Genomic DNA, 20,784 nt, shown 5'->3' on the forward strand with positions numbered 1-20,784 from the left:
CATAAAAATCAATATATAAATAATCTCAAATCACGATGTTCTTCAGCTAACTACTGGACGTGCCTCTCACAACAAGTTTGGGCATTCATGGGCCAATCATTTCTGCTCTTCTTCTACTACACGAACTCAAACTTCCATTAACCTTTCAAAGTGCAGTTCTTATCCCAACACTTGGGATGTCATGTACAAGTTCCTCAAGGAAGGTGGCGGGGTCACGTAGGCAATCTCCCTCTTTCGTCTTCACACCATTTAGCAGCAGCAGTGTAGCAAGCGACTTAGGATCCTAGGCCCCATCTACACCACTCCAGCTGCAGCTCCAGACACCACCAAAAATTTTGTGTCCCATGGTTACAAACCACTTCACACACAAGTCACGCTCTTTAATGACCCCGTGCCATTGCATGTACTGTGCTCTGCACCCAAAGGGACTCTTGGTCTGAATACATTACTACTTGCTCGATAAATCACACTTCAACTTTCCTCCAAACTCCACACAGCCTGCTCCTCACTGTGTACTTTATATGAAATGCCCTGTCGCCAGTGCCACACTTGATGGAGAAATCCTTACATACATGGAAGATGTCTTATTCACCTATACATCTCCAGTCCTTAGTCAGTAGGGCTGGGAAGAATTTATGAACCCAATCACCATCCCTTCTACTTTTCTGAGGAGGAAGATAAGCCTGAGTAACATTAAATAATTAACTTGAGGTCAAATGCAAGTTATGAATGGAATTAGGGTTTAAACCCAGTTCTTTCATATATCGGGGAGTTGGGAGGGTGGGGACAGCACATGAAGTGCACACTTGGCAGCAAGTGCCCTGACATAGTGAGCCATATCACCAGTCCCATAAACACAATTATTTAAACTCAAAATCAACCACTCTTACTCTTTTCCATTATGTCTAGCATGGAGAGGTAAAATTCTGATAAAGTAAATATTACTTTGGAGGAAACTGGTAAACAGAGTATATGACATAAGTAAGACTTTGCAGGTTGAGCTATTAGGGGACACTGGTAAGTGTCACAGTAAGGAAGAAGGCAAATTCATCTATCTCCAAATCGGGTTCGTGGTATATGCTCCATAGTGCTACTGAAAGAGGAAATAAGGGTAGGTGGTAGAAAATGTCCTTGGAAGACAACTGGCATTTAAGAAAAGGTGGTTCTTATCTACTGCTGCTGCTGCTGCTATTAGCAACATAGCATCATTTATTTATATTAATTGCGTTTCGGAAGCATGAAGTATGACTAGGAATGGTGTCAGAAGACTAACAAGAAAAAATATTTTCGAATACAAATTGGGTGAACTCAATAACTACTACTTCTTCTACTCCATCTGTTGGTTTACCTGCTAGAGTCCTCCCAGAGATCCAGCAAAAGATTGTCATCGCCAGGACTGCTGCCAGGTGCAGGTGGCTGGCAGCATATAAGAGGACTGCTTGCTACCACAGCTCACTCACGTATATATATACGATTTCTCTCTCCCTTGCTGCCCCCTCCCTCCTCCTCCCGCCTCCCTCCCTCCCTCCCCCTTCCTCTCTCTCTCTCTCTCTCTCTCTCTCTCTCTCTCTCTCTCTCTCTCTCTCCTCTCACCCTGTTCTCAAGTGTTCCTAGCTAGCCTCTCTCTCCCCATTTCTGTCCATCTTTCTGTCCTTCTCTGTTCCCCTTCTATGATTTCATGGTTCTAGTCCCATCTTTCTGCTCCTACCCCTTTTCCAGACCCACACTCTCTGTATTCCCCCTAAATAACTCCCTTTATATCAGGTCTATCATACGGTGTGATTTCTCAGGGTGATATCTTGGCATGGGCCAACCAGGTACTCCATTACTCCACCTACTGCCACATTATATTTTCTAACACTACTTTTGAAATGGAAAACTGAGTTGTTCTTTTTTCAGTCCCTTAAGGGATTCTACATTAAAATTGCTTAGGCTCAAGGCCAGGCACATGTGGCATCCCAACTTTCAGGATCGAGAGGCAAGTGGATCTCTGTCAGTTCAAGGCCAGCTTGGTCCACATAGTGAGTTCCAGGACAGCCAGAGCTTCACAGAGAGACTCCATCTCGTAAAACAAAACCCTGCTTAGGCTCCTACGATTGCAGTTTTGCAAGCACCACTCAATGAAACAAGGAGGTAAGAAAAATTAAATTGCTCTCATATGCTAAGGGGATATAAAAGAATTTTCTACTGATTTTGGCCTGGACAAAATGTTCTTTTGAACAGGAATAAAAAAACTCTAAAAGATATTACTCTGAGAGTAAAGCTAGTGTCTAACCTCCAGATAATAATTTGTGTAGAATTAAAAACAATGGGGTCTTAGAAATTAGCCCAGTTATAAGTAGCTCAAACTCCTGGGTTTATTTCCAGTACCACATAAATCAGTCATGGAGACATATACTGATAATTTCAGAAATCAGGAAATAAGGCAGGAGGATTAAAAAGTTCAAGGTCATGCTTTATATTATAATGACTTTAAAGCCATCCTAAGCTCCTCAAAGACCCATCTCAACAACCACCCTGCCTAACATGAAATAGAAAAAGAAAAAGACTGCAGCCAGTGTTAGACTGTAGCCAGTGTTAGACTGCAGCCAGTGTTAGACTGCAGCCAGTGTTAGACTGTAGCCAGTGTTAGACTGTAGCCAGTGTTAGACTGCAGCCAGTGTTAGACTGCAGCCAGTGTTAGACTGTAGCCAGTGTTAGACTGTAGCCAGTGTTAGACTGCAGCCAGTGTTAGACTGCAGCCAGTGTTAGACTGTAGCCAGTGTTAGACTGTAGCCAGTGTTAGACTGCAGCCAGTGTTAGACTGCAGCCAGTGTTGTACATAAGCACTCGATGCTCATAGCCCATGGTGAACTTGATGAAACCTGATGACACATTACCTAAGAGTGTACCCCAGCTTAAACATATATTTGAGGTACAATAGTAGGCTCTGTGCTTAAAAACCAATGTAAAAAGTAGGGGTTGTGGATTTAGCTCAGTGGTAGAGCGCTTGCCTAGCAAGCGCAAGGCTCTGGGTTCAGTCCCCAGCTCCGAAAAAAAAGAAAAGTAGTTTTCAACAGTCTGTAGTCAAAACTCTCCCCTCTAGTTTTCGGTGTCCACAGAAAATGCTGTTAATAGAAATTGGCAGTTTTCGGTCCCCAGCTCCGAAAAAAAAAAAAAAAAGAAAGAAAGAAATTGGCAGTTTTCTCCAAACTCCTGAATACCTTAACTGGGCCTTCGTCTATGTACTTAAAGCTTCCAGCAATATGTAAATATCTCAAAGGTTCACAGTGACAGCATGTAGGCGAGCAAGTGAAGGGGATACTTCCAGAAAATGAATGATGTGATGATCACTTTTTACCTTAGAAACATCCCTGCATGGAAAGGATCAGGTCCTTTCAGGGATTAAACATATATATATATATATATATGTATGTATGTATATATATATATGTGTGTGTGTATGTATATATATACATATATATATATGTGTGTGTGTATGTATATATGTATGCATGTATGTATGTATATATGTGTATATATATGCCATATATGCCTTTATTAGATGCATATATTAAATGCTAATCTTAGGATATATATGCTTTTAATAAAGGCATACTAGAAAGTAATTCATATTTTAAGAACTCACTACTCAAAAGAACCATTCATATTTTGGATATGTTCTTTGTATAAATACGGGCAATTGTTATACTAAATAGGCTGGGAAGGTAAAGACACCATTATGATGGTAGGAGCTGCATATGATATAACACACCTGTTAATCCCAATGCTCAGGAGTCTGAGGCAGGAGACTTGCTATAAGTTCAAGGCATAGGTCTGTGCTATACAATGAGTTCCAGGCCAGCCTTTTCTCTAAAACCAAACCACGTTTTAATATTATATGACAGTGCTAGACTTGATTGCTTGACACTGTGTCAATATATATTCTTCTCTGACATACCATCACACCGATGAGCTCAAAATCTAGCAGTAACCAAAACTGACCTGCTTAGCACCGGGCTTCTGTTCCGTCGGTGTCATGGTGAGTGTCCTGGTCTCTTTCTCATACCGACAGTAGTATTTTACCCAGGATATCCCCAGAGCCCCTACGAGACAGGAGAAAGGGAACAAGCAGATTATTTCACCTCCCCAAAGCAGAAGCTGCTTTCTGTTTGCTTTTTTCCTCCAGTGCCTGAGATTGAATACAAGGCCTCTACACGGTATGCCCATTCCCAGCTATTGCTTATTCTCGGCTGACAGACCCTAGGTCAATCTCTGTTCTTTGCCTGTGTACCATCTTTACCTACCTACTGCACCACAGAGATGCTAACCGTCACCAATTCCTTCCCATATCCATGGCTGGCTCGTTCCAAACCCACTTACTCCTCCTGCAACAGTTCTTGGGAATAGAGACACCTATGCATCCAGAAGCTTGAAAATCCTGCCAATTTGCTCTTTCCTGAAACCTCTCATTTAACTAACACTGAATTGTGTCCATTCTATTCCATACATGGCTCTTCTTCAAGTATTTCTGCTTCTTTTAACCCTTTAGCAATGAGTTAAAGGATGTTACATCATCTTGTTTTCATAATACTTATAACATTTCCAATAAAATACAAATGTACTTTTTTTCTCTCATCAATCATTTCAAGCAGGCTTCTCGCATTTCCCCATCTCTGATTTGCTCCTATCCTACCCTTCTTCACCATTTTGCTAGGATGTTACTTTAAAAGGTCTTTCTATTGATGTCACCTCCCTTGTTGTAAATCATGCATGGCTTTCCTAATCTCTCCAAACAATTTAGTCTACGTTCAAAGCCCTGCATAATTTGATCAAATTGACCTTTCTGGCCTTGTCACTGGGTACCCTCACCTCTATGCTCCTGTGTCAGTGAATTCTTTTCAGATGCCAAATACTTAGGTGGCCATGTAGTTTGTCCTGCTAACTCAGCATGTAGTTGAGAAAGGATACACCATAAACTTAAGAATGAGTAATTACATCAGGACAACATGGGTTATGCTCAACAAACTAAGACCTAAGCATGAAGTATGTTCTCCAACACTCCTATGCCTCTAATACAGTAGCACCCACATGAAGTTCTCTACCCACCCTTATCCCATTTTTAAGCCTGTCACTCTTTCACTGAACATTTAAGTTCTAAGTCAAACATCACTTCCTCAGAGAAGCTCTTAGATATATACCCCCAAAGAGTGTGCTCCAAATGCTTTACAAATATACTTTCCTATCCGTCCTGTCAATCTGAGAATTGCTTGGAGAATAAAAAGTGTGAGATTCATTTCGTTCTTGTACTCTCAGTGTGTTGCATACCATTTGGTCAAAATGCGGCTTGGCAAGCATTCATTTAACTAAGTGGCAGCCATTTGTGACAGCTTAGAAAACTGAGGCCCAGAAACACCCTGTACTATGAAGCAGAGGTTCTCGACTAGGGGCAGTCTGACCTCACTGTAGACAGTTTAGATTGTCATATATGAGCAGTCCTACTAACACAAGGTGGAGAGAAAACCAGGATGTGGCTCGCCACTTTACATTGTGAAGCAATGGTTCTCCACCTTCTTACTGCTCTGACCCTTTAACAGTTCCTCAGATGGTGATGACCCCAGCCATACAACTATTTTTTTGCTACTCCATAACTGTAACTTTGCTACTGTTATAAATCATTTAAAAAATGTGTCTTTCAATGGTCTTAAGTGGCCCCTGTGAAAAGATCATTTGAATCCCCAAAGGGGTCACAACCCACAAGTTGAGAGCTACTGCTGGACAAGCTCTGGAGGTAGTGAATGGGATAAAGTACACTGGAAAGGATATCAAGGTTGGTACAGGATACCTCTGAAGTTAACCTTTGATCTAGTGACTGTTCGAAGCCTCAATGGTTTCAAGTGTAACCTAAGCATAATGTGGAATCAAAGGTTAAATGGGATGAGGCTTTTAAGTACAGTAAATATAATCGACTTGAAATGTAAATACGTAAATATCCAAGAAAAATAAAATTAAAAACCAAATCTTTAAAAAAATAAAAAATAGGCGGATCCCGGCCCGCAGCAGCTCTCTGCTCCCAGACCCGGTGGGAGAGAGACCCAACCGCCTGGTCAGGTGGGCACTCCTGAGGCTGCAGAGCAGAAGAGACCACCAACACTGCTCACCCCTGCCCACATCCCTGGCCCAAGAGGAAACTGTATAAGGCCTCTGGGCTCTCGTGGGGGAGGGCCCAGGAGTGGCAGGACTTCTGCGCCTGAGACACCGCCGGATCCTGAAAGAAACAGACCGGATAAACAGTTCTCTGCACCCAAATCCCGTGGGAGGGAGAGCTAAACCTTCAGAGAGGCAGACAAGCCTGGGAAACCAGAAGAGACTGCTCCCTGCACACACATCTCGGACGCCAGAGGAAAAAGCCAAAGACCATCTGGAACCCTGGTGCACTGAAGCTCCCGGAAGGGGCGGCACAGGTCTTCCTGGTTGCTGCCGCTGCAGAGAGCCCCTGGGCAGCACCCCACGAGCGAACCTGAGCCTCGGGACCACAGGTAAGACCAAATTTTCTGCTGCAAGAAAGCTGCCTGGTGAACTCAAGACACAGGCCCACAGGAACAGCTGAAGACCTGTAGAGAGGAAAAACTACACGCCCGAAAGCAGAACACACTGTCCCCATAACTGACTGAAAGAGAGGAAAACAGGTCTACAGCACTCCTGACACACAGGCTTATAGGTCAGTCTACCCACTGTCAGAAATAGCAGAACAAAGTAACACTAGAGATAATCTGATGGCGAGAGGCAAGCGCAGGAACCCAAGCAACAGAAACCAAGACTGCATGCCATCATCGGAGCCCAATTCTCCCACCAAAACAAACATGGAATATCCAAACACACCAGAAAAGCAAGATCTAGTTTCAAAATCATATTTGATCATGATGCTGGAGGACTTCAAGAAAGACATGAACACACTTAGGGAAACACAGGAAATCATTAATAAACAAGTAGAAGCCTACAAAGAGGAATGGCAAAAATCCCTGAAAGAATTCCAGGAAAACACAATCAAACAGATGAAGGAATTAAAAATGGAAATAGAAGCAATCAAGAAAGAACACATGGAAACAACCCTGGATATAGAAAACCAAAAGAAGAGACAAGGAGCTGTAGATACAAGCTTCACCAACAGAATACAAGAGATGGAAGAGAGAATCTCAGGAGCAGAAGATTCCATAGAAATCATTGACTCAACTGTCAAAGATAATGTAAAGTGGAAAAAGCTACTGGTCCAAAACATACAGGAAATCCAGGACTCAATGAGAAGATCAAACCTAAGGATAATAGGTATAGAAGAGAGTGAAGACTCCCAGCTCAAAGGACCAGTAAATATCTTCAACAAAATCATAGAAGAAAACTTCCCTAACCTAAAAAAAGAGATACCCATAGGCATACAAGAAGCCTACAGAACTCCAAATAGATTGGACCAGAAAAGAAACACCTCCCGTCACATAATTGTCAAAACACCAAACGCACAAAATAAAGAAAGAATATTAAAAGCAGTAAGGGAAAAAGGTCAAGTAACATATAAAGGGAGACCTATCAGAATCACACCAGACTTCTCGCCAGAAACTATGAAGGCCAGAAGATCCTGGACTGATGTCATACAGACCCTAAGAGAACACAAATGCCAGCCCAGGTTACTGTATCCAGCAAAACTCTCAATTAACATTGATGGAGAAACCAAGATATTCCATGACAAAACCAAATTTACACAATATGTTTCTACAAATCCAGCACTACAAAGGATAATAAATGGTAAAGCCCAACATAAGGAGGCAAGCTATACCCTAGAAGAAGCAAGAAACTAATCGTCTTGGCAACAAAACAAAGAGAATGAAAGCACACAAACATAACCTTACATCCAAATATGAATATAACGGGAAGCAATAATCACTATTCCTTAATATCTCTCAATATCAATGGCCTCAACTCCCCAATAAAAAGACATAGATTAACAAACTGGATACGCAACGAGGACCCTGCATTCTGCTGCCTACAGGAAACACACCTCAGAGACAAAGACAGACACTACCTCAGAGTGAAAGGCTGGAAAACAACTTTCCAAGCAAATGGTCAGAAGAAGCAAGCTGGAGTAGCCATTCTAATATCAAATAAAATCAATTTCCAACTAAAAGTCATCAAAAAAGATAAGGAAGGACACTTCATATTCATCAAAGGAAAAATCCACCAAGATGAACTCTCAATCCTAAATATCTATGCCCCAAATACAAGGGCACCTACATACGTAAAAGAAACCTTACTAAAGCTCAAAACACACATTGCACCTCACACAATAATAGTGGGAGATTTTAACACCCCACTCTCATCAATGGACAGATCATGGAAACAGAAATTAAACAGTGATGTCGACAGACTAAGAGAAGTCATGAGCCAAATGGACTTAACGGATATTTATAGAACATTCTATCCTAAAGCAAAAGGATATACCTTCTTCTCAGCTCCTCATGGTACTTTCTCCAAAATTGACCATATAATTGGTCAAAAAACGGGCCTCAACAGGTACAAAAAGATAGAAATAATCCCATGCGTGCTATCAGACCACCACGGCCTAAAACTGGTCTTCAATAACAATAAGGGAAGAATGCCCACATATACGTGGAAATTGAACAATGCTCTACTCAATGATAACCTGGTCAAGGAAGAAATAAAGAAAGAAATTAAAAACTTTTTAGAATTTAATGAAAATGAGGATACAACATACTCAAACTTATGGGACACAATGAAAGCTGTGCTAAGAGGAAAACTCATAGCGCTGAGTGCCTGCAGAAAGAAACAGGAAAGAGCATATGTCAGCAGCTTGACAGCACACCTAAAAGCTCTAGAACAAAAAGAAACAAATACACCCAGGAGGAGTAGAAGGCAGGAAATAATCAAACTCAGAGCTGAAATCAACCAAGTAGAAACAAAAAGGGCCATAGAAAGAATCAACAGGACCAAAAGTTGGTTCTTTGAGAAAATCAACAAGATAGATAAACCCTTAGCCAGACTAACGAGAGGACACAGAGAGTGCGTCCAAATTAACAAAATCAGAAATGAAAAGGGAGACATAACTACAGATTCAGAGGAAATTCAAAAAATCATCAGATCTTACTATAAAAACCTATATTCAACAAAATTTGAAAATCTTCAGGAAATGGACAATTTCCTAGACAGATACCAGGTATCAAAGTTAAATCAGGAACAGATAAACCAGTTAAACAACCCCATAACTCCTAAGGAAATAGAAGCAGTCATTAAAGGTCTCCCAACCAAAAAGAGCCCAGGTCCAGATGGGTTTAGTGCAGAATTCTATCAAACCTTCATAGAAGACCTCATACCAATATTATCCAAACTATTCCACAAAATTGAAACAGATGGAGCCCTACCAAATTCCTTCTACGAAGCTACAATTACTCTTATACCTAAACCACACAAAGACACAACAAAGAAAGAGAACTTCAGACCAATTTCCCTTATGAATATCGACGCAAAAATACTCAATAAAATTCTGGCAAACCGAATTCAAGAGCACATCAAAACAATCATCCACCATGATCAAGTAGGCTTCATCCCAGGCATGCAGGGATGGTTTAATATACGGAAAACCATCAACGTGATCCATTATATAAACAAACTGAAAGAACAGAACCACATGATCATTTCATTAGATGCTGAGAAAGCATTTGACAAAATTCAGCACCCCTTCATGATAAAAGTCCTGGAAAGAATAGGAATTCAAGGCCCATACCTAAACATAGTAAAAGCCATATACAGCAAACCAGTTGCTAACATTAAACTAAATGGAGAGAAACTTGAAGCAATCCCACTAAAATCAGGGACTAGACAAGGCTGCCCACTCTCTCCCTACTTATTCAATATAGTTCTTGAAGTTCTAGCCAGAGCAATCAGACAACAAAAGGAGATCAAAGGGATACAGATCGGAAAAGAAGAGGTCAAAATATCACTATTTGCAGATGATATGATAGTATATTTAAGTGATCCCAAAAGTTCCACCAGAGAACTACTAAAGCTGATAAACAACTTCAGCAAAGTGGCTGGGTATAAAATTAACTCAAATAAATCAGTTGCCTTCCTCTATACAAAAGAGAAACAAGCCGAGAAAGAAATTAGGGAAACGACACCCTTCATAATAGACCCAAATAATATGAAGTACCTCGGTGTGACTTTAACCAAGCAAGTAAAAGATCTGTACAATAAGAACTTCAAGACACTGAAGAAACAAATTGAAGAAGACCTCAGAAGATGGAAAGATCTCCCATGCTCATGGATTGGCAGGATTAATATAGTAAAAATGGCCATTTTACCAATGGCGATCTGCAGATTCAATGCAATCCCCATCAAAATACCAATCCAATTCTTCAAAGAGTTAGACAGAACAATTTGCAAATTCATCTGGAATAACAAAAAACCCAGGATAGCTAAAACTATCCTCAACAATAAAAGGACTTCAGGGGGAATCACTATCCCTGAACTCAAGCAGTATTACAGAGCAATGGTGATAAAAACTGCATGGTATTGGTACAGAGACAGACAGACAGACCAATGGAATAGAATTGAAGACCCAGAAATGAACCCACACACCTATGGTCACTTGATTTTTGACAAGGGAGCCAGAGCCATCCATTGGAAAAAAGATGGCATTTTCAGCAGATGGTGCTGGTTCAACTGGAGGGCAACATGTAGAAGAATGCAGATCGATCCATGCTTATCACCCTGTGCAAAGCTTAAGTCCAGGTGGATCAAGGACCTCCACATCAAACCAGACACACTCAAACTAATAGAAGAAAAACTAGGGAAGCATCTGGAACACATGGGCACTGGAAAAAATTTCCTGAACAAAACACCAATGGCTTATGCTCTGGGATCGGGAATTGACAAATGGGATCTCATAAAACTGCAAAGCTTCTGTAAGGCAAAGGACACTGTGGTTAGGACAAAACGGCAACCAACAGATTGGGAAAAGATCTTTACCAACCCTACAACAGATAGAGGCCTTATATCCAAAATATACAAAGAACTCAAGAAGTTAGACCGCAGGGAAACAAATAACCCTATTAAAAAATGGGGTTCAGAGCTAAACAAAGAATTCACAGCTGAGGAATGCCGAATGGCTGAGAAACACCTAAAGAAATGTTCAACATCTTTAGTCATAAGGGAAATGCAAATCAAAACAACCCTGAGATTTCACCTCACACCAGTGCGATTGGCTAAGATCAAAAACTCAGGTGACAGCAGATGCTGGCGAGGATGTGGAGAAAGAGGAACACTCCTCCATTGTTGGTGGGACTGCAGACTGGTAAAACCATTCTGGAAATCAGTCTGGAGGTTCCTCAGAAAATTGGACATTGAACTGCCTGAGGATCCAGCTATACCTCTCTTGGGCAGATACCCAAAAGATGCCTCAACATATAAAAGAGACACGTGCTCCACTATGTTCATTGCAGCCTTATTTATAATAGCCAGAAAATGGAAAGAACCCAGATGCCCTTCAACAGAGGAATGGATACAGAAAATGTGGTACATCTACACAATGGAATATTACTCAGCTATCAAAAACAACGAGTTTATGAAATTCGTAGGCAAATGGTTGGAACTGGAAAATATCATCCTGAGTGAACTAACCCAATCACAGAAAGACATACATGGTATGCACTCATTGATAAGTGGCTATTAGCCCAAATGCTTGAATTACCCTAGATCGCTAGAACAAACGAAACTCAAGACGGATGATCAAAATGTGAATGCTTCACTCCTTCTTTAAATGAGGAAAAAGAATACCCTTGGCAGGGAAGGCAGAGGCAAAGATTAAAACAGAGACTGAAGGAACACCCATTCAGAGCCTGTCCCACATTTGGCCCATACATATACAGCCACCCAATTGGACTAGATGGATGAAGCAAAGTAGTGCAGACCGACAGGAGCCGGATGTAGATCGCTCCTGAGAGACACAGCCAGAATACAGCAAATACAGAGGCGAATGCCAGCAGCAAACCACTGAACTGAGAATAGGTCCCCTATTGAAGGAATCAGAGAAAGAACTGGAAGAGCTTGAAGGGGCTCGAGACCCCAAAAGTACAACAATGCCAAGCAACCAGAGCCTCCAGGGACTAAGCCACTACCTAAAGACTATACATGGACTGACCCTGGGCTCTGACCCCATAGGTAGCAATGAATATACTAGTAAGAGCACCAGTGGAAGGGGAAGCCCTGGGTCCTGCTAAGACTGAACCCCCAGTGAACTAGTCTATGGGGGGAGGGCGGCAATGGTGGGAGGGTTGGGAGGGGAACACCCATAAGGAAGGGGAGGGGGGAGGGGGATGTTTGCCCGGAAACCGGGAAAGGGAATAACACTCGAAATGTATATAAGAAATACTCAAGTTAATAAAAAAAAAAAAATAAAAAATAAAAAATATGATTTACTTCCTTTTTCCTACCTATTTTTTGACCCAAAGTTCAGCATACGCAATTAACATTCCTCGACTTGAATCTCAGAGAAAAAATTGGAGACATAGTACTCATAATTTAAACATGCCCCTAAAGTTTCTTTTGCATTTTTTACTATTCCTACCCTGCCCTCCAAAGAGTTCTATCCGACATGGATCTATGAACAACACATGGGTCTCAGAATTCAGAAAGGTAAAGCAGCAAGGCCCCAGGGAACCAGAGGGTGGCGCTGCATGCCCACACACATTTCTCCTGTGTGTAGAGGTAGCCTTCGATGGTTGGCTGTCCCGGAAGCTTGCATGTCTGAGGGGCCTCTTTCATCCTCTTCTTAAGTTCCTCCATCTCCTCCCGGGTACTGGAGAAGTGATTCCTTGTCTGTCAAGAAATCATCATGATCATTGTGATAATTGTCATCAACGGGACTGTGTCAATCCATCATAGATATAGTACAGAGATTTCTCTGCTCACAGCATGTGCTAGCACATATAGAAAACTGAATAGTAGTGACTAGAAAATAATTCTAGAGTTTAATGGTACTAGAAAGGAAGCATAAACACAGATATCACAAGAAGCAAGAGCTTTTACCTAGTGGGATTAATTCAAGCTTCAGGTAAATAGGAATCTGAAATCTCTGACATTAGACTGACCCTTACTTTACAATAAGGGCAACTATAGAGAAGGTTCCCAAAAATAGTTATCATGGCCATTTCTTTATGTTAGTGAAGAAGATGTGGACTACACTAACAACAAGTCAGCCATGAGTACACATGCAAACGCTTGGTATTAGCTCACATTTGTCAAGTGACACATGGCAGAGGAGTCAACTTGATTGTAGAAAGATTTTGTAAGGCAGCAGAAAATAGGTACTCTCACGTTCAGGTAAAGGAGAGGACCCAGAAGGAAGGAATAAATGCAGAAAGAAAAAAGTAGGTAAAACTGTACATCACAATCCCCCTCAGCAAGCATCTTATCGGCAGTTTTTAATTTAAAAATACATCTATGAATGTCATGCAATGTAGCACACCCAGTCCAATGTCACCTGATCTTAATCACACCTTCTACTGACTACCAATTGTTAACATTCTCTATGCTCCTTTAAAAATGCTGGTTTGGGGCTGGAGAGATGGCTCAGTGGTTAAGAGCACTGGTTCTTCTTCCAGAGGTCCTGAGTTCAATTCCCAGCAACCTCATGGTGGCTCACAACCATCTGTAATAAGATCTGATGCCCTCTTCTGGCACACAAGTGTACAAGCAGATACAGTATTCATATACATTAAATAAGTAAATTGTTTTGATGCTGGTTTGGTTCTATATAACAAGTAGCTTAAGAGATACCTGCTTTATCTATCTACTCTAGAAGGCATATGATCCTGCAAGACAGACAAACCTTGGTGCCTCGTTCTGGTGTACTAGAGACTTTTCACACTGTCTCAAATAGGATATATTTTCATGGTATCCATAAATACTTATCAAATGATAATTAGTAAATTCTCATGTCTCAAAACATTAAATATGCTATGTCTATGGTCATTTGTAAGAACTAGCATGTGCATGAAGTTGGAGACGTCCTTTAAAATTCATTAACTCTAAGTGATAAGAGAAGGAAGAAGAGATACCCATAATAAGAAAGCACGTGGCTTAACTGACTTGGGAACTAGCCTAATGCCTAAGCTTCCCATTTAAATAAGCCTACGGCTGGACTAGGATGTGGAAGCGATACCGTAAAGTAACAATGCTTAATAAATCCCGGCTAGATAAAGCTATCCCTGAATAGACAATGGGTTTGAGAAGGAGCAAACCTCAAAGACAGGGAAGAGTCAAAACTGAAAAAGCAAGAACATGTCGACATGCTGAAAATGTTTGTACGCTACACCTAATAAACTGGCAGTGGTGAAATGGCAGGCAGTTCCAAAGTTAAGATCACTGGGACTCAAATCCCGAAGGAAAGGCAGGTGAAGACATCCACCTACAACTCACATTCTGCAAGCTGAGCTGCAGCTGCTGTTTGTATGGGAGGAAATCCTGTGTGAGCTCCACCGTCAAGCTGTTAGAAATGAAGAGGCTGTGAAGGAAGGCTAAGACCTAGGGAAACAGACAGAAAAACCAACTTTAGAAACGTAACATTATCTACGACCAGCACGCCCCCCCCCCCCGATCAAATAAAGGACCCAGGAATTTAGGGAAGAAAATCATGAGCGTTTACCAAGTACACCATTATAAGCAGTCGTGGCAGGACAAGCAGACACACAGGTAAGTGTTCTCATATTAGGTGAAATATTTCACCTGCATTCAGTCTCAGAAATAGCAAATGTGGATCCTTTTTAACCTGCATCCGAAGCCACTCAGGAATTACATACTACAGGAAATGACTATGCCTCTTTTCTAAACGAGTTCAGCATTTATCATCCAAAAATAACACAAGCCAAAAATTTAGATGTAATACCAAACCCCCCCAAAAAATTAAAAAAATTGTACACTTAACCTCATGTAATAGGCCTCATATACACTGAAGAAAATGTAAGCACACTAAAAATATTGTATAAAATCTTTGGGTAATGAGTATAACGTATATAAGAAATATAAACAAACTTTGTGTTTAAACTGGAGACTCATTTAAGATATTTCAGTATGTAAATTAAATTTTTTTTTCAAAAATCTCAACCACTTCTGGTTGCAAGCATTTTTGGTAGCAGTTATTCAAATAAATATCCTCAGGATTAGCCCATAATAGGTGCTTCTAGCAGAAGATGACATAGAAATGATGAAGAGTCCACTCTTTAATTTTCAAAACATTCAAGCCATGACCAGTGAGTTTGCTCAATGGGTAGAGACTTGCTGTATATGTCTGACAACCTGTGGACACTCCTCAACTCACATAAAGCTGAAAGGACAGGACTGACTCCATGGAGTTACCATTTCATGCCTACATACTTGACATAGCACGCATACCCTCATAAAATATATTTCATTCAATTTTATTAAAAACAAATGAGAGAAAATATAATTCTTGCTTAACATTTATAAACATTTAAAAGTTCAATGTTCATAAAGTATAAAAGGTAGACATAGACACAGATCCATTTGTTGTAGGAAACAAATAGATGAAATATAGAAACGTGTGAACATATATTTAAAAAAACATAAAAATAAAACAATACACACATATATGGTAGAAAGATATGTCAAACTCATTGACACTCATATCCACAAGCCTTCCTGGTGTTCTCCTAAAATTCAGAACAGGAAATGTCATCAGCGCTCCCCAGTTATTCAAACCAAGAACTACAGAATCAGCCTTATCTCTCTTTAACTCACACTTAAGTCCAATTCAACAGACCCTTCGGCTAGTGTTTCCTCCAAGATACCATTTTTGATGCTAGAAATAGAACCTAAGACCTTGCACAGGTAAGGCAAACTTTCTACCACTGAGTTATATCCCCAAACCTCCAAACTATTGTGCTAAGCTATCTATCCTTTACTGATTCTGCTTCTGCAACACCAACTCAAGTGAATAGGTCTTCTTACCTAGAACACTATAGCATTTCCTTATTTAATTTGTATCCCAGGAAGATCTCAAATTCATGATTCTCTGCCTCCACTTCCTGGTGCAGACATTACTAGTGTGTGCCACCTCATCCAGCCTATAATAGCTTCTTCACTGCTTTCCTAGTGCTCTGTCAAGCCACTTCCTACACAATAAAATTGTCCTGACAGGGCTACTGAGGCTGACGTTCAAATCATACCGCATGACAATGGGTCCCAATGGGTCTCAGTCAAACATCACTTCCTATAATTTCCCTTTTCTTCTACCAGTTATCCCAGGACACATAACTTCTTTTCATTCTTTGAGAATGTCTAAACATTCCTCACTCTCATGAAGAAAAGCTGGATTTCTGTCAAAGAAAGAAATCTTTCTGCATCTATTAGGATGATTATGTGATTTTTATCTTTAAGTCCATTTATGTGATTTATTACATCATTACCTTTCATATGTTAACCATCCCTGTATCTGTGAGATAAAGTCAACTTGGCCATGGTGGATGATCACTGTGATGATATATCCTTGTATTCAACTTAGACCTAGTTTACTGAGGTTGGTGAATCTATGTTCACCAAACAAACATAATTTGTTTCTTTCATAACTTTAATCACAACTTACAACTGTTTTAATAATGTACATACTTTCATGCATTCTTTCTACCTCACGAAAGTACAGTATTCATAAAGAAAGAAACTGTCATTCTGGTTTACTACAATATACCCAGTGCCTGGAATCCAGCAAAATCTTGATGCTTCTTAATAAATGAATGAATACTTGTTTTCATATAGTACATATAAAATTAGAAAAATGTGGGCATCAACACATGTATACTCCAGTCTACTCTCATGTGCCATATATGTAGACACATTCACACTTAATAGTACATATCATACACATACAAAGAGATATAATATATATACAAACAATTCAGGAGGGAAAATACTATACAACCAATACCTATTCTTTTCTTATAGAGGATTTTTTTGATCATCCAAATGCACTATTTTAAACTTCTCTGTGATGAATCCCCTATGTAGTTTATCAAAAGTCAGCATATTTTCCAATCAAAATACAGTTTTATAATAAATTAAATGTAATTTAGTAGGAACAATTATGCAAGGTAGTAAAACGGTAGAATAGGAAGTAGAACAGGAAGGGATTAAATGTAAGGGCCGTGAGTTCTTAGCACAAGCTGAAGCATATAGTACATAGTTTTTTTTTTTTAAATTGGATATTTTTTATTTACATTTCAAATTTTGTCCCCTTCCCTGGTTTTCCCTCTGGAAACCCCCTATCCCATCCACTACCCCTGCTTCTATGAGGGTGATCCCTCCTCAACCGACTCCCTCCTGCCTCCCCACCCTGCCATTCCCCTACTCTGGGGGCATTGAGCCTTCACAGGACCAACAAAGCCCAACAAAGCCATCCTCTGCTATACATGCGGCTGGGAGCCATAGGTCCCTCCCTGTGTAATTTTGGTTGGTGGTTTAGTCCCTGGGACCTCTGGGTGGGGGTCTGGTTGGTTGTTGTTCTTCCTATGGGGTTGCAAACCCTTTCAGCTCCTTCACTTCTTTCTCTAACTCCTCCATTGGGGACCCTGTTCTCAGTTCAATGAGAGCATCCGCCTCTGCATTTGTCAGGTATATAGTTTTAAAAGCTTTCTGAAAGCATTAAGGGAAGAAAGCCAAAACATCCAGGCCCAGATGTATTCACAGCAGAATAATATAAGGCTTTCAAAAGACATCAACAAAGAATATTTAACTTCTTCAAAATAAAAACAAAACAGAAAGAGAAACACAAGAAGCTCTTCTAAACTCCTTTTACAAAGCTAGTATTATTGTTTAATAGCAAAACCAGGTAAAGACACAACCACCAAACCAACAGGCTGGATGAACATAAAGGCAAAAATCCTTAATAAAATCCTTCTAAACTGTGTATAGGCACATATCCAAAACATTACCTATCGTGACCAAGTTGGCTTTACCCAGAGATATGGGTTCAACATACATAAACCAATAGATGTAATAAATCATATAAATAAACAAAGACAAAGTTCATATGATCATCTCAATAGATGAAGAAAAAGCCTTTGACAAAATCCAATATGTCTTCATGGTAAGTGTCCTAGAGAAAGTAGGAGTGGAGGAAACAAATATCAACATATAAAGGCCGTATATTGCATACTCACATCCAACATCAGCCTAAATGGAGAAAAAGCTCAAAGAAAGTTCCACTGAAATCAGAAATGAGACAGGGCTGTCCACTGTCTCCACTACTTTCAAATATAGTGCTCAAAACACTAGCTGGAACAACAGAAGAAAATAAAATTCAATGGATATGATATGATATTATATTATACTGATATGATATTATACTTAAAAGATCACAAAAAGTCCACCAGAAAACGAGAAATGGTCAACAATTTCAACAAAACGGTAGGATAACTTACAAAACTCAGTAACAATTTCCATATATTAACAGAAAACACATTGAAGAAGAGATCATGAATGCATTTCCACTCACAATAGCCTCAAAAAATACCTAGGACTTAACCAACCAGAGAAGAAAAAAAAGAATAGACTTCTACCATAAAAACTTTAAATCTCTGAAGAAAGAGATTAAAAAGACACTAGAAAATTGAAACACCTTCCATGCCCACAGGTTGGTAGATTGTTTTGACAATGACCATTCTACCAAAATTAGTTACAGATTTAATAAAATACCAATCAAAATACCATAGTCAAAGAAATGGCAAAACCTCCTAAGCTTTCAATGGAACTACAAAAGACACTGGATAGTCAAAGCAATCCTGCATAAAAAGGAAAATACTAATAGGATTCACATTCCAGATCTCAAAATTTATCACAGGGCTACAGGGGTAAAAACAGCATGGTGCTTGCACAAAATTTAACTTGTAGGCAAAGAGAACAAGACAGAAAATAAATGCAGCAACAGCCATTGAACATTTGACAAAAATACCAAAACTCTTTGCAGAAATCGCATTATAGTGCTGGGATAACTGAATGTCTACATGTAGAAGACTAAAATTAGGCCTATGTCTGTCACTCTACCTAAAATTAACTCCAAAGAAACTGAATATCTTAGCCTGAAACTCTGAAACTACTAGAAGAAAACATGGGCAATATCCTTCCAGGTTTAGGTGCAGGAAAGGGCTCCATTTGCCCAGGATTAGGACAACAATGACAAGTAGAGTCACATAAAACTAAAAACCTACACAGCTAAGGATAAATCCATTGAGTAGAGAGAGGAAGCCCAAAAAGAAGCAATATCATTCATAGATAGATAGATAGATAGATAGATAGATAGATAGATAGATAGATAGATGGATGGATGGATGGATGGATGGATGGATGGATGGATGGATGGATGGATGGATGGGTGGGTGGACGGACGGACGGACGGACGGACAGACAGACAGACAGACAGACAATCTCCCTAAAGGAGGTAATTTATACCTGGCAGTATTAATTTAGCCTGCTACCTGTGGCTGGTGAGGCCCTGCTACCTAGAGGAGAACTTGTTCCTGCCATTTTCCTAAACCAGCCTAATCTGTAACTGCATTTGAAATACTCATCCTTACCACTTATTTTTGGAGTAGAGAATATTACAGAAAGCCACAACTGGTCAGAATTTAGAAATAAATTGATAGTAGAGCCCCTGCCTCCAACCAATACATTTAGAACACAACCCCTAACCTTAAGGGAACATCTGGGAACACCACAGAAAAGGGGACAAAAATATTGTTAAGAAGCAGGAAAGCTATTGTGAAATAGTCTTTTCTTCAAAAGAGGTGGGGTACAGTGAACTAGACTGTTGGGGGGAGGGCGGCAATGGGGGGAGGGTTGGGAGGGGAACACCCATAAGGAAGGGGAGGGGGAGGGGGATGTTTGCCCGGAAACCGGGAAAGGGAATAACACTCGAAATGTATATAAGAAATACTCAAGTTAATAAAAAAAAAACAAAAAACATACAACAAAAAAACCCAAAACAAACAAACAAACAACCCCCCCCAAAAAAAGAAGTGGGGTATGAGTGTGAGTCTGGGAGGGATTAAAAGAAGGAGTGTGGTGAATATGATCAAGACACATTGTATCAATTTTTCTAATAATTAATAAAATATTAATTTTAAAAGTGAAAAATAAGTATGACATAGGAATTAGGGGAGGGATTAAATCAAGGGAAAAGAAAATGGTCATAAATGAAGAGTAAAATACTGTAAACGTAGTAAGGAAGAGGATGAACATTTCTTCTTTTTAATTTATTAGTACATTGTTGCTCTCAGGTCTCATTACAGATGGTTGTGAGCCACCATGTGGTTGCTGGGATTTGAACTCAGGACGTCTGGAAGAGCAGTCGGTGCTCTTAACCGCTGAGCCATCTCTCCAGCCCAGGATGAACATTTCTAACAGAAGGAAAAACATGCTGTGTGCTGACATTCTTGACATATATTATTCAGCATGAGCATGAATTGATGATTTTATTCTCTGAGCTTCCAATTTTATGACCAAAGTTCTCCACATTTCACTTGGGCAATTGATACATATGTATAATACATTACATGTGTTAGAATATTCACCAACAGACAGAACTTACTGGCTCCACGATATTGAACTTCTTAGACTCCTGGACTTCCTGAATTTGATAAACATAGTCAAGAGATGATTCAAAGAAATTGTGTCTTTCCTTATCCACCTGGAGGTCTGCCTGTAGAAAGAAGGCAAAAAATGTCACAAAGG

General features: G+C 40.0%; 1 protein-coding gene across 4 annotated transcripts in view; it reads right to left on the reverse strand.

The window, feature by feature from the left end:
• Ophn1 (oligophrenin 1) overlaps positions 1 to 20,784 on the reverse strand; it is a 396,257-nt gene that overhangs the window by 170,159 nt on the left and 205,314 nt on the right. For 3 of the 4 annotated variants that reach the window (XM_087599762.1, NM_001107848.2, NM_001434037.1), the window contains 4 exon segments: positions 20,642 to 20,752; positions 14,464 to 14,568; positions 12,732 to 12,861; positions 3,985 to 4,085 (listed from right to left, as the gene is read on the reverse strand). In XM_087599762.1, the coding sequence (XP_087455888.1) occupies positions 3,985 to 4,085; positions 12,732 to 12,861; positions 14,464 to 14,568; positions 20,642 to 20,752 (447 nt within the window). 4 annotated transcript variants of the gene reach the window in all.

The sequence above is a fragment of the Rattus norvegicus genome, chromosome X (genome assembly GCF_021556685.1).
Source record: "Rattus norvegicus strain SHRSP/BbbUtx chromosome X, alternate assembly SHRSP_T2T, whole genome shotgun sequence".
NCBI classification, from domain to species: domain Eukaryota; kingdom Metazoa; phylum Chordata; class Mammalia; order Rodentia; family Muridae; genus Rattus; species Rattus norvegicus.